Source organism: Scophthalmus maximus, chromosome 1 (assembly GCF_022379125.1).
Source record: "Scophthalmus maximus strain ysfricsl-2021 chromosome 1, ASM2237912v1, whole genome shotgun sequence".
Taxonomy (NCBI): Eukaryota; Metazoa; Chordata; class Actinopteri; order Pleuronectiformes; family Scophthalmidae; genus Scophthalmus; species Scophthalmus maximus.
The window spans coordinates 2,532,657-2,546,551 of record NC_061515.1 but is presented as its reverse complement, the minus strand read 5'-3'; the positions used below and the strand labels follow the sequence as shown (position 1 = coordinate 2,546,551).

The 13,895-nt window shown below is 43.5% G+C and overlaps 2 protein-coding genes across 7 annotated transcripts; one reads left to right on the top strand and one right to left on the bottom strand.

Annotated features, from left to right (window-relative positions):
- The first annotated feature begins 972 nt into the window (after positions 1 to 972).
- On the top strand, positions 973 to 10,751 carry LOC118301879 (antizyme inhibitor 1). 3 transcript variants are annotated; one of them, XM_035627539.2, is made up of 12 exons: positions 973 to 1,229; positions 4,497 to 4,618; positions 5,793 to 6,004; positions 6,161 to 6,334; positions 6,456 to 6,628; positions 6,796 to 6,930; positions 7,032 to 7,113; positions 7,238 to 7,312; positions 7,935 to 8,100; positions 8,312 to 8,427; positions 9,208 to 9,437; positions 9,519 to 10,751. In XM_035627539.2, exons 3-12 carry the CDS (start codon positions 5,903 to 5,905, stop codon positions 9,631 to 9,633), a joined length of 1,368 nt encoding a protein of 455 aa, XP_035483432.1. In that variant the 5' UTR covers positions 973 to 1,229; positions 4,497 to 4,618; positions 5,793 to 5,902; the 3' UTR covers positions 9,634 to 10,751. The 3 variants fall into 3 exon arrangements, with proteins under 3 accessions (XP_035483432.1, XP_035483422.1, XP_035483441.1); XM_035627529.2 differs by lacking the exon at positions 973 to 1,229 and adding an exon at positions 2,748 to 2,959; XM_035627548.2 differs by lacking the exons at positions 973 to 1,229; positions 4,497 to 4,618 and having other exon boundaries at positions 5,864 to 6,004; positions 6,126 to 6,334.
- Positions 10,752 to 11,038: 287 nt separating this feature from the next.
- LOC118301893 lies at positions 11,039 to 13,569 on the bottom strand. Of its 4 annotated transcripts, none has more exons than XM_035627570.2 (3): positions 11,802 to 13,569; positions 11,522 to 11,733; positions 11,039 to 11,415 (listed from the first exon to the last, which is right to left on the bottom strand). In XM_035627570.2, the coding sequence occupies exon 1, from the start codon at positions 13,443 to 13,445 to the stop codon at positions 12,243 to 12,245; it is 1,203 nt and encodes a 400-aa protein (XP_035483463.2). In that variant the 5' UTR covers positions 13,446 to 13,569; the 3' UTR covers positions 11,039 to 11,415; positions 11,522 to 11,733; positions 11,802 to 12,242. The 4 variants fall into 4 exon arrangements, with proteins under 4 accessions (XP_035483463.2, XP_035483469.2, XP_035483476.2 ...); XM_035627576.2 differs by having other exon boundaries at positions 11,522 to 11,698; XM_035627583.2 differs by having other exon boundaries at positions 11,522 to 11,695.
- Positions 13,570 to 13,895: the final 326 nt, after the last annotated feature.

Below are 13,895 nucleotides of genomic sequence, written 5' to 3'. Positions count from 1 at the left end.
TATCTTTACATATAATGGATTTGTTCTGTTATTTTTTTTTTGGTGGGACAATGATGTTTTTTCCTCTGTGACGGGGGCCTTTTGGTCCGCCAGGGTTGACCTACGCAAGGTCTCTCCAAGTCTGTGGGTTGACGTAATGTGTTTGCAATGTTTGCAAATAAGAAATTCCTGCTGCACAATGCAGCCACTGGAGTATTTGCCCTCGCAGTGGGTGGTACACATGTCTCGCTGTCGCATACCCAGTGGCCGCGGTGGCCATTATGATCCAAACAATGCGAATCAAACATTGTGCCTTACTGGAAGCCACTCTAGATGCTATCTGTGATTAGACTTAAATATAACGTAGGCTCAGTTGAGTGTCGGAGAAAACAGGCACAAAACACGGAACAGCTTTTGTGCTGCGGTCCCGAGGTAAATACGCTGCCTCTCCAGCTTTTACAATGGATTCTGAGCAATGGTTCTACTGGTGAAACAAATGCTGCTATTGTTTATCCCCCCCCCCCCCCCCAAGGAATACTCAACGCTCATCTAACACTCTGAAGGAGTTCACAGTAAAGTGAAGTCATAACTGTTCTGGTTAGCAGTAGAAAAACAAACATATTATGCAACTGTAAAGATTTAGGTAATGTTAATCTTTTCTTGGTTAAAGTATAATCTCCATGGAAGCACAGAGGCTCTGTATGAACTGGGTGATAAAATAAAATGTTTATTGAATCCTAAAAATGCACACAATTCCGAAAACAATCCAATGTGTATTCCAGTGATACAAACTTTGGTTCATTTTTTAATTTACACTGGATGAACTGTTTGTCCCTGTCACTGGTAAAGTACAATAGCCCCCCAGTGAAAACATTCCCCTTCTGTTGAGCGGACAGTAGCGAGCCTTTCCTTGGCACCCTCCTCCTCCACTGTTCAGGAGGGAGACATGCAAATTTATCTCCTTGGGGAAAGAAAAAAAACCCCACTGCCCCAGAGGCTGCACTTTTCAGAGGAAGGCACAACTTGTCAGAGTCACAACAACAAAGGCGAAGGAACGGGGGCAATCCAGTCTGAGCTTGAACTTGAAGGACGAAATACATGCATCCATATAAGTCTTTGCTCGCGGGACCTGTGCTTTGATTTTTGGCTGCAACAACAACAACAAAAATAGGAAAATTCTGCAAATTTCATTGGACAACATTTGGTCCTTATTACTGAGCCATGGGAAACACGGTGAAGACGTAACACAGGTAATCTTGAGAAGTGATACTGGCATATTTAATGTTACTGTAGATGTAGATTTTAACCAACTACTGTGTGGATTTGTTGGTGAATATTCAATTTCCTTTCACTCTATCTGGAGCATTGTGTCGTAAAAAGAAATGTATGGAATATAGAATTATAGTTAGGACAGATCCAGTCCCATATTTGACCTCTGACAAAATTCACTTATTTGATATCGGACTGATGTCACCAGACTGGTCCAGATTCCTGATGTTTTGATGAAATATATGAATATTTAATAGGCCTAATGAAATTTTAAGCCAATAATACATATGCTGTTGACTTGGTAAAAGGTCTTCAAAAATATTAAAGGTTCTACCAAAGGAATTAGTACATCTACATTCGTTTGTATGTGAACCAAATAAATTACTTTGGTATTCAATGAATTTTGCTTTAGATTGTGATAATAATAATAATGACAATAATAATAAGTATTATAATACTTATTATTATTGTTATGAAGTGATCAGGTTTCATAATTGGATTTGAATGCATCTTTGTATAGAATATTGTGAAGACAAAACAGCATGCTTACACATTAAACTAAGATATGTATATATATATTTTGACTATTAATCCTATTGTTGCTATTATGATTATTAACGTATGGTGCACATGTCAACTATGATTCATCTCAAAACTGGTTTTGACAGCTCTTAACTCCGCCCATCTGAGATCTGTCAAACTGATAATTAAGTAGAATCAGACCTGGACATGATTCATATAGTTCTTAATCCTTAAATCATATCAACAGTGAGGGGGGAAAGTTTGATGAAATCAATAATTTATGCTCGTATTTCACAATAATTCTCACACATCCTCGTGAAATGTTGCCATCCTCACCACCTCACCTTTGGCTGACAGAAAGACTCTGGACTCTGTTTAAGCTCAAACATTAATCATAAATTCCCGGCACATTTGCACCTTCATGTTGCCATGTTCCTCTGCACACTACTGGTGACTGATTATACTACTGCACTATTTTCCACTGTTAATATTTCATGTAAATTCTTTAAATGTATTATTCTTATTCTCTTTTTTATTTTGCAATTCGTATATTTTACATTTATTTGTGCTGTATATGTTTTTAAAGTGTACTGTGTGAAACGTGCTGCCGTTACACTGGAATTTCCCAGCATGGGATAAATAAAGAAATAAATAATAATAAATAAATAAATAACTATCTATCTTCTTTGTAGTCACTTTTAAAAAAACAGTACTATAGACTTGCTTTTGTGCGATGTTGTCTTTTTATATCATCTTTTTTTTATACAGATATGTGACCTGAAAACCGTATTATTGTTGGAATGCTAATTCTAATTGTCTGTGATTTGTGTATTTTTGTGAAAGCACTTTGTGAAGCTGCTTCTGAAAGGTGTTATATAAATAAAATTATTATTATTATTATCTATTATGTTTATTGATATCGATTTTATTTTGGTACTTTGACCGGATATGACGTTGTTGACTTCGCGGCGCTTGATGTGTGACGTCACTCGGCTCTCACTCCTGTCGCCCGTCGCTCCGCCGCCGCAGCTCGCACCTTCAACACAACGAACAACAGCCACCACCCGTCGGTCCACTCCTCTCCCTCCATGGCAGTGATCCTTTTCTCCCTTTGTAACCCCACCACTCTTTAAAAATTCCGCCTAAAAGGAAAAAGCGTTGCGTCCCGTCGTTGGGCTTTTCAGCAGACGTAAGTAGCCGTTAGCTAGCTGGTGTTGTTAGCTTGCTAATTAGCGTGTTTGCTTACGTTAGCTCACGTCAGCTAACGTCAGCTAACGTAAAGCCATACATGTTGGCTGCAATGCATTGGAGCCATCGCTACCAATCATCAGCCTTGTTGTTGAAACACGGGGAAATTTGGAGATTCGTGTCCAACGTTGCTTAGGTTGTATGTTGCTAGGTAGCTAGCTAACGTCAAACTGAGCGTCATCAATGAATGCTAACGAGCTGTCACCTGGTCGCTTTGAGTCCGACGTGGTTCAACGTGGTTGTGAACCAGTAGCAGGCTGTTTGTGTGCTGATCGTCTGACCAGGGGGGAGAGAGTGGGAAGTCTGTTTACCATTAGTATTTAACACAGTAGTAACGAGTCGTTGGAAGATGTTTGATCAATTTGCTGTGTTGTGGACTCGGGGTCGACCGATGTGGCCTATTCTGGGCCGATACCGATGCTGATCGTCACTAATCAAAGAGACCGATAACTGATATTTGTCTCCAGTAAAAAAAACTGTCAAAAGGCATCAAAATTTAGAATAATATGAACTAAAGCCGATGCCGATATCGATATTTTGGAGTACAAGATTTCTGACACCGATAAATTGGCAATACTTTTTCTTTATTATCTGACAATGATTCCCAAAAGGTCGTTATCAAGCCTTTATGTCATACATATGAAATTATGTAATTTAGTCTTGATATCATATTATTATTAACTTCTAAATAACTATAAATTGAAAATACATATACATAGAACTTATAACAAACATTTATTTTACATAAAATGTCAAACATAAATGCACGTTTAAAGGCTCTAATTGGTCGGGCTCTTAAAATATCGTCCGATACGATGTTTCTGTGAAAGTCTAGTATCGGTCGGGCTCTAATACAAACTCAACACAAAACTTTGTTGAAAGGCTTTTAAGCATGTGTTTGATTCACAAAACCTTCCAACGTGACCGTAATCAAAAAAACCTGGAGGGAGCGGTCAGCAGCATTATTATGAAGTTGAACAAACATGGACGGGACATTGCGGCTGCGTCAAAGCCAAATTAGCAAATTTTTAAATAAAATCATCTTATCAACTTAAAAAATGGCCGATACCGATAATCAAAAAAATGATGAATATCGGCTCAGAGAATCGGTCGACCCCTTTTATGGACCGTGGTTCACATTACCTAATAATAACATTTAAAACTTTAAAAAGCAGTCTTCACAAGAAAAAACATTTATCACATATACAGTGAACCTAAACAATATATTTGTATATTTTCTGTACCAATGTTCAATTTACTGTGCTCTTTTTCCTTTGCCTTTTTTTTCAATCAATACCTTAGTCTTGCTTGCTCACCGGCCGCATTCCAACATGTACTCATCAGATTTGATCGTCCAGTGCATAAATGTTATGGGTAGAGAATCGGAGCCCATGTCACCGGAGGCACAGTTGCTCTGCTCATGTCTCTGTCAGCGACTGATTCCAATGTGCCCTGTCCTCATTTGTCCCCCTTTGCAGGTGTGTAACAACTATCCCGAGAACTTAGGGGCGGCTCTATACCGAGAGCCATTTGACTTCAACGCCGAGCCACCTTGGGATCCTAGCTGATAGTGGACGAGTTCGTCTCAGGACTTATCCATGTGAGTAAATCAGCTGTGAGCCGAGCAGCAACACCTGCAAACAAAAGCATGTTTGCATTTTTGCTGTGCGTTTGTGCGTTTGTGTGTGTGTGTGTGTGTGTGTGTGTGTGTGTGTGTGTGTTTGCTGCGATACATATCATTGTTTATTAATGCATTGTGACAGATTGCTTCTCTGAAACTCTCGATAGGAGGAACAAATGGCTTGTGCCAGATGAATCACTAAAACAGTCATTTTTAGATCTGACATTTCAAGATCTATTTCCAGCTCTTCTATTCAAAATATCTGTACACCATGTTCTGGGCTGATCTGCATTAGTTTTGCTCTTGTTGATGATTTAGCTGCAGCGAGGGAGAAATTGTGTATATATATCCTGCTAATACGTGAGTGAGTGGCCCAGTTAAGCATTTCCAATGTTACATAAAGTCATGGTTGATTTTTAATAGAGATCATAGTAGGATTGAGCCATATCCCGACATTCTTTAACTTGTGTTTTAAGCAGAGCGCTTAATGATAAAAGTCAGCAGCACACTTCAGCGATTTTCATCTTCTGTCACGGTGAAATCAAGGAGGCACTGGCCAAAGTTATTTTACCCCTGCCCTTTTTGTCTGTTCGTGTGTTTGTGTTAGCCTCGTCACAGTTAGTCCAGAACACGGCAGTCTCTCTAGGCACATTGTTCAGTCTCCCCCCATTTGACCTCCCAAAAGCCCACAGTCATGTCTCTGACGTATTATGCAACATTACTGAAAGTGGAGTTGTGACACTGACGCAGACAGTATTGTGCCTTGCTTAATGCCATCAAAAAGAGCCCTCACGGGTCACCAGCGCCGGGATTAATGGCGATTGTTGGGAGTAAGTGACGGTAAAGTCGATGAACCCTGTGCCCCAGACCCTGTGTTTTCACAGTGGCTTTTCAGAAAGAATAGGCCTCTTCCACAAAGCTTTCCCACAACATGGAACCTGCGCCGTGCTCCGATTGGATGCTCGCTGAAAATGACTTGTTAGAGTGGGTTTATCACACCAGAGACGTTTTATCTTCCGGCTAATGAATGAATGATTGAATGAATGAGAGTTGTTGGACAATATGAATAATGAATAACCTTTTGTCAAAATATAGCTGAACTGTTTAGCATCACCTTATGCTGACTTTCACTCTTTTATTTTTTCTTGCACAGTTTGTTGCAGAAGACTAGAACCCCAGGGGCTCGGGGAGTGAGCGAGCAAGACCACTTCAGATTAGCCAAATTCTTTATGCCTGTCGGATTAGAGGAAAACGGATGAGAGGATGAAAGGTATTGCTGATGAACCACAGTATTCTGTCGGCCTGCTGGAGGGCGGCGCGGCACTCGGCGACGTGATCGACAACCACATTTATGAACAAACTCTGGTGAGGAATCTCCCCGTAGCAGCACACGCATACTTCTGAACCTTAATGTCTAATAATGTTCTCAAACACCTCGATAACTGCCTAAGACATGTTTTACGAAAGCATTTTTTTTCTTGTGTAGGTTTTTCTGACTCTGTCCTCTTCCTTCGCCCTCAGTCTGAGAAGAATGCATTCTTTGTAGCCGACCTGGGAGTCGTGATGAGGCAGCACGTTCGCTGGCGAACGCACATGGCTCAAATTCGGCCCTACTACACAGTCAGATGCAACAGCAGCCCGGCTGTCATTGAAGTTCTCGCCGCTCTGGGCACTGGATTCATATGCACCAACAAGGTACTGCTCTCTCACACACAGATTAGAACGCTGTTGTCAGCTCAAGTTTCTCCACAAAAAATTTAAATCTCAAATGCAGTGTTGTGTGTTGATGCAGTGTCTTTGTCTCTTTGTGTGTAAGCTTGAACTGGAGCTGGTGCAGAGCCACGGTATTCCCTCTGAAGACATCATCTACAGCGGTATCTGCAAACAGGTCTCCCAGATTAAATATGCCGCAAAGAACGGCATCGACCTCCTTGTGTGTGATAATGAAGCGGAGCTACGCAAGATTTCCCGCTGCCACCCCAACGCCAAGTAGGTTCCTTTCTTCATTGTATAAGTATTATTCGTCCCAGGGCCGGTGATCATGTGACTTTAAAATTGCCAAAATTCTGTCATCCGCTCGGTCCATTTCACTTTTTAATAAGAGGCTTTTTATCAAATAAAGATGTACCACGGCTTTTATTCCCTGTGTGTATCAGGCTGCTGCTGCAGGTGTCATCAGAGGCCTCCAGACCCGACGACGAGTTTAGCATGACATTCGGCTGCTCCCTGAAGGACTGCAGGCATCTGCTGGAGAGAGCTAAGGAACTGGGCATGCAGGTCGTAGGGGTTAGGTGAGGCCTGCGTAAATGCGCTTTGACTGGTTATTACGCAGTTTTTTTTATGTGTAGCTTATTTTTAAGGTGTCATTGACCATTAAACTCTCACACGACAGGTCTCACATTTCCAGCTCCTCTGAAGATGACAAGGTGTATGTTCACGCCATCTCTGACGCCCGCTGCGTCTTTGACATGGGAGTAAGTCATCATGAAACACTATTATGTGGCTGGTTACACTGCCCAGTTCTGTGACCCTCCCTTCACCACACACTGTCATTGTTGTGTTTGTGGCTACATATTTACGAGCCTTTGTCTGCCTCAGGAAGAAATTGGCTTCGACATGAAAATCCTGGACATCGGAGGGGGCTTCAGTGGCTCTGACGTTCAACTGGAGCTGGTCAGTGAATTTCAGTCTGCTTTTCACATAACACTGATTGATTAAAGACACACTAGGCAACAGATGAATAAATAAATAAATGGAATTTGATTTTAGTAATTTCCAGGTCTGGATAAGTATGCAAGAAGAAAAGAGCCGATGAAAAAATATTTAAGTGTTTCCAGTCTGAAGTCTAAACAGAAGTCTTGAATCCAAAGATTCTAGAATAACTAACGATCCGTCTCAATCTCTTCAGTCTACTGAATCATTTTCCCATGGTCAGTGATAAACGTCGCCAAGCGACACACACTCTGTACCTGCCGCTGCCTCTACGGTATCTACAGAGCCGTAGTTCACATATGACTGCGATGGGCAGGAAGGATCAGCAATTCCTATCAACCGGGTGTTATCTAAATTATCCTGGTGATGGCTAGTTACTAACAAATTACTGAGTTTGAATATCAGTTATTAACATGGTGAAACGCCCTCAAGAATCTACAACCAAGTCCAGTTGCTCCCAATTCAACATCCATGTGGATAAAACTATGACCTGGATGAATGAGAACCTTAAAATGTGCATTTTTGGAGGCCTACTTATTTTGGTTCCTCCTTTTTACCACTGTCATCTGTTTTTTTTTTGCAGATCAATAATGCAGTCATGTCGATGGTGGACCTCTACTTCCCTCTCTCCACTGGTGTTTCTGTCATCGCTGAACCAGGCAGCTTCTTCGTGTCCTCTGCCTTCACCTTGGCAGTAAACGTCGTCTCCAAGGAGGTGGTGGCTCGAGATCGCCAGGACCAGGCACACGGTCGGTGGGCCGATCTTCAATTTCTCTTACTCTCACTGACAAAAACGACGAGGAATATGATCTTAAAATGAACTACGCATTAAATAAAGTCGGCTCAGAGAGAACTAGACGAATGTCTGAATCACAAACTGTAATGTGAAACAAAATTAGATGTTTAAGAATAAATATCTTTCACTCTAATAGAGAGTTTGTGCACAATCTGTCCAAACAGATGATCCGTCTCCCGACGACGAGCCAGAGTTCCAGTACTACATGAACGATGGAGTGTACGGGTCGTTTGCCAGCAAACTCTCTGAAACGCTGATTGCTGCTCCGTCTGTTCACAAGGTGAGACTCAACAATTTTCTTGGTCAAGATGTAAACTTAGTCTTTACTCAGACAGGGTGGCCCAGTTGTTTTTCTCTCTTTAGCATAGGCAAACCAATCACAGCTAAAAGCATAGACCAAGCTTTAATTCAGTCAATCATCAAGATGATCAATCAGGGTTCCTACACAGTATGGAAGAGTACGGGATTTGATTTTAGTAATTTCCAGGTCTGGTTAAGTATGGAAAAATTTGTTCACAAGATTTTTTAAATGATCTGTCTCAATCTCTCTAGTCTAGTGAATCATTTCCCCCATGGTCAATGATAAAGGTAGCCATAGTGACACACCTAGAACAAGTAATGTCGAAATTTGAAGTATCATTGTTTTCTATATCAATCCGCACATTCACGCACGTCAACTTCTGGAGAAACCGTGACTTTCTGTGTATGAAGTGCAACAGTCAGAATGTAATATTTTAACAGTTGGATTTTAAAAAAATGAAGATAATATTAATTTAAATAATAATAATATATAAAATGTGTTATTTATCTAATAATATTTACTAAATAAACATCAAATTTGTTCTGAAAAATCAACAGAGAAGGAAATTTGAGCCTGGATTTAAAGTCTGGAATTTTGAAATGAAAAATGTTTCGGAACCGTTTCTTGTATGAATTGAATATAAAATGGTGAAAATCAACATGCTCTCATCGTGTTAGAGACACAACTCGCCTCAGTTTACTGAGAAACACTGTTTTGATACATGTACAAACGGACGCTCTCTTCTTTGTGTTCGATCAGAGCTCCTCCTCCTGCTGCTCCCTGGACGCGCCAGTGTTCAGCAGCAGCCTGTGGGGTCCGTCCGGGGACGACCTGGACCTGGTGGTGGAGCACTGCTTGTTACCCGAGCTCAACATCCGGGACTGGCTCGTGTTCACCCACGCCGGGGCCTACGGTCTGGGTCAGCCGTTCTGCACCGCCACCGACTCGCCCCCACCCCCTGTATACTATGTCATCTCGTCCAGAGACTGGTAAGGACTGATGCTGGTATCTTTTCAGATTTTGAAAGAATCCTTGTGCCTCTGACTCACATTAGTTTTTTCCTCCACCAGGTTTGAAATGCAGGACGTCGGTGTCACCCACGAGGCCACGCTGAAGAACTTCTCATTGGTCCCTTATTTCCTCAACTCCTGCCAAACGGAGGCTGCGCTCTCTGTCCCAGCATAGAAACCATCAGAAAAATGGCTGTCACTTCCCTTACCGGTTACTGCTGCTAGCTTCATCTCGTCTGGCGTTCTGCTGGGACGCGCTAAACTAACGGCGCAGATAGCGCTTTAATATCGCCGCCGGGTCCACATTGAATTAATTTCCCAAACCTTTGCGTAAAAGTGTGTAATGTGCATAGAACCTGGAAAAGCCCAAGTAAAAAAAAATTATGCTTTTCTTCCCTTTGCTTTGGGCGTCCCATGGCACTACAGTTTACACTCATACAGTAGACATATAATGATTTTAAATAATTATATTTGACAAGTGTATTATCTGTGTCCAATCGCTGCTGCCGATCTTGTAAAGTAAGATATAGATATATCCCAGAGTGAAGCGGTGTATTTATAAATAAACACAGTTCTGAGACCTTTGTATGGTGCTTTGCCTCGAGATGTGTTTTTTTTATTTTTGTGATTTTAAACTGGTTGTATAGTTTGTTGTGTGTGATGAAAAGCGTGATTCCATTACTACATACAAAATGTGTTGTACTTGTCAGTGTTTTAAACTGAAAGGCTTGCGGCACGATACAGCTGCACGTGAACTACTACATCTGTTGGACGCAGCAGATCGAGCTGGTGTGATCCATGTGCATTTTTTCCCCACTCCTGGAAAAATGATAAATTTGTTTTGTGCTCTGTGGCATGTGGTAGGAAAGCGTCGTTTAGTGTTTGTTGCCGAGGTGAGTTTGATTCCGGACTAGCGGAGGACCAGCAGGTGTCTGCTAGTCCACAACCGAGCAGAGCACGTGCTGCAGATGGAACAAGGCAAGTGTTGATGGGTAAAGAATCTGCCGTTGTGGAAAAAGGGGCTTTTCTTAAATTAAATTATAACTACCGGCTAGAACCAATTTTTATTTTTATCTTTTGTCGTATGTTTGAAAAAAACGTGTATGACTGAGTATCATGACAGTTCCTGACTCTGCTAGTGTCCTTGCAAAGTGTGTATCATCATCATATCTGTGAAGTCGTCTTCCAGTCTGTGTGTAAGGCATGATGAAGTGTCAGGCATCTTTGCCTGTTATTAAAATTGTAGCTGTGCTTGTAGACCAGTAATAAACACCTCACTGACTGGATTGTGAACGACTCGTCTTGTGTTTTTGTTATTCATTTTGTCATTAATGATGCTGTACAAAGGATTGGGATAGAAAAAAAGATGCCGCCACTCTCAAATAGTTTCATAATCCAATTCTCATCCTGGATAATTTGGTCGCAGGCCAAATGGGGATTTCGTTTTGTGAGCTATAAGAAATATATCTGTGTAAGATTATGCAATGTCATTGCATTTAAAGGGGCAGTAAGCAATTTTTGGAGAAAGCTCGTCTCTGTTGTTGATGATTTTGCTGCATTGACACAAGTGGGGGAAAAAAAACTGAAAAGAAATTTATTCACAAAATACTTGCAACACTTTAAGTGTATTTTCATACATTCAGTGTCATTCCTGTTAAACACAGTCAAGTAGTTGGAAGTCAAATGTAAACTTGTCTTGTTCATGTTTAACTATGAAGGAAACAGCACAGAAACATTTACTTGTAGATTTAACAGTGTTGTGCAAGTGTTCCGCTGTCTGGTGACCTGGCAATCCTCTGTGCTGTGAGACCCAGCCAGGAAAAAATATAAAAATACAAATCTGACATTCAATTTGACTGTTTCTTTTTCCTTTTCATCTTTACGTTGGGTGACCCCTTTTGTCCAGCAGGGTGTCTTCCTCACCGCCAGGCGTCTCCGGCCACTGCGCATGAAGCCACTGAGACACACGGGGCAGACAAAATGACATTACATTTTTGAAATAGATATACTGTCTTGACATCCCAAGCACAGAACAATGAGCGTCCGCGTTCTTTGTTTCTTACCTGCGTGCGTCCTCATGTGGGCCTTGAGCTCTTGCGGCAGTCCTCAAGTGGACACATCGTGGCCTCGTGGACGGGACAAGTCTGGCTGTGGCAGTGGGCCTTGTCTTTGCTCCAGCAAGGTGTGACTATAGGTGCGATAGATGGTAACTTGTTGCCACCAGGTGTCACCAGCGCCTGCTGAAGGTATAGAGTAGGAACTGGCCTTGTGCAACCTGGACAAAGTTGAGACCGGGTTTGTAAAAACTTGACATGACAACTCTGAGCCAAGTGGGTCACTTACCAAAGGGGAATACTGTGTCACGGCAGATGCTTGGGGGGGGGCAGTCTGAGGATGGAGACAGCGGTCAGAAGCTCCTGGTTTTCCAGCGCTCAGTCATGGACATGATCAGAGCCTCTGCTGGGCCGAACGCGTCACCCAACACGGTGCTTAGTTTGAAGCTACAGTGCAACTTGATTTGCTTTTAATTGCATGGTAAGTCCACATATAAGCCTACACATAGGCTCTTTATCCTTTTTTTTTATTTTTATTTGAAGCGCTGGGACCAGAGAGAGAGAGAGAGACAGAGAGAGAAAGAGGTGGAGTGGCTGCTGTCAGAATGCAGGCCAGATGACCTCATCATCAACTTTGAGGGATGAGGTCAGAAGGAGTGTGACACACATGAGGCGCACACACACAGAGAGAGAGAGAGAGAGCGCTACCGGAGGGGGGAAATAGAGGTCATCAGACAGAACAGAGTTTGTCACAGCTACAGAACCACGCCTCGCCTTGTATATAAACTTTACACTGAAATATTGGGCAGAGATCAGGAGACTTCTGCTCAGGCCCGAGCCCCCGGCGGTGCTTCGACATCCTGACGACACCCCTGACCGGCACTGTGTCGGCGCAGCTTCTCTCATAGAAGTAATAGACCCCACGGTGACAAATGCAGTCGGGCCCGCAGAACTCCACGACCGATATGCGACCGGCATCCGCCTTGACGATGGCGCGTTTTTTAAACAAGTACGTCCAACCGTGCCCGATGCCGCCGCGAAAGTAACCCACGCAGATGACAGAGGACAGCCGGTAGCTCAGCGTCGTGCTCTCGTCCACGACGAACTCCAGGGACTCGCACGGGGCCACGGGCCTGTACGCTACCGAGTCGTTTTCGACTTTCCGGGGCACGCAGAGTGTCAAAACGTCGGGCAACACCACCGTCTGCTCCGTCTTCATTGGGAAGCCGCACCACCTGCACCGTCCCGGCTTGTTGATCTCAATCCCCGAGCGCAACCAGAGGGATGTGATGGAGTCATTTTCACCCGGCGCTGGCAAAACATAGGTGTACGTTTCCTCTTTGCTCCATACGTCCTCCTCGCATCGCTCGCACCGGCTCATTTCTTCTATCTCGACGCTCGTTTTGACCTCGCACCGATTGAGCGACATTAGCAGGGGTTCCAAAAAGTCAAGGATCTTATTGGCCTCCAGCAACTTCAACTTCGGGAGCGTCTCGCTCAGTTTGCCCAAAACCCCGTAGAGATCCTCGGCGAAGAAAGTCTCCCCGGGGTTCGTGAGGGCTGCCAAAAACTGAACTCCGAACTCCGGCGTTATCAATTCCTGTATGACGTGTTCAGGGTGAAGGGAGGTCACTTTCTTTTGCACGACCTCCAGGTTTAACACGGCCTGCAGCGACGCGTTCATCCAGCAGTTCTTATAGGAATTTGAGAACCTACAGACTGAGTCGCACGGGTCGGAGGACGAGTCTGATCCGGGTCTGTCCTCCTCGTCCACCTGGGCGTTAGTCGGCAGGTCGGTGGAAACCGCGGCCCCTAAATAGTCATCTATCCCACTTTCGTCTGCCTCCCCGGGTGGGAGGAAATGGTCGAACAGTCTCCTGACGGTCTCGGTGACTGTGGCGCCGACAAGTAAACCCAGGGTGAGGAAGGGCATGGTGTCTCCGTTCAGAGTGTGTGTGCATGTGAATGGAGAAAAATCCGAGATTGTCCTCGAGACATCAGCCGGACTCTGTGAGCCACTGATGTGGTCTGTGCAGTGACCTATTAAAGCCTATTAAATGGATTAAAGACCTGATTCTTGACGCAAGGTGTGACATACTTGTGTTGATCAAAGACATGGCCTTGTCACTCCAGTGATGTCATGCTGACATTCAGCTTCAACAGCCCATTCCTGCAGCTCCTCTTCCCCCCCCCCTCCTGATAAACCGCAGTCTGCTGTGATTGGCCAGCTGGCACAGTCTGTTGTGATTGGTCGACCGATTTCAAAATGTGGAGATTCGCAGATTGCAGGCGGGGTTAACCCCCAAAAGGGTCCGACTGTGACATCAGAGTGGGAGAGAAATCTGAACCAGTTGTTCGGAGCCAGGCTGTGGGGCTGGAAGTC

What these genes read in the sequence shown, in the direction of transcription:
- LOC118301879 (XM_035627539.2), top strand. Translation starts at nt 5,903, where the DNA reads ATGAAAGGTATTGCTGATGAACCACAGTATTCTGTCGGCCTGCTGGAG. An exon ending in ATGCAGGTCGTAGGGGTTAG is followed by an intron (nt 6,931 to 7,031) that starts GTGAGGCCTGCG and finishes CTCACACGACAG; the next exon opens with GTCTCACATTTCCAGCTCCT. An exon ending in GCTGCGTCTTTGACATGGGA is followed by an intron (nt 7,114 to 7,237) that starts GTAAGTCATCAT and finishes TGTCTGCCTCAG; the next exon opens with GAAGAAATTGGCTTCGACAT.
- LOC118301893 (XM_035627561.2), bottom strand. Translation starts at nt 13,445, where the DNA reads ATGCCCTTCCTCACCCTGGGTTTACTTGTCGGCGCCACAGTCACCGAG.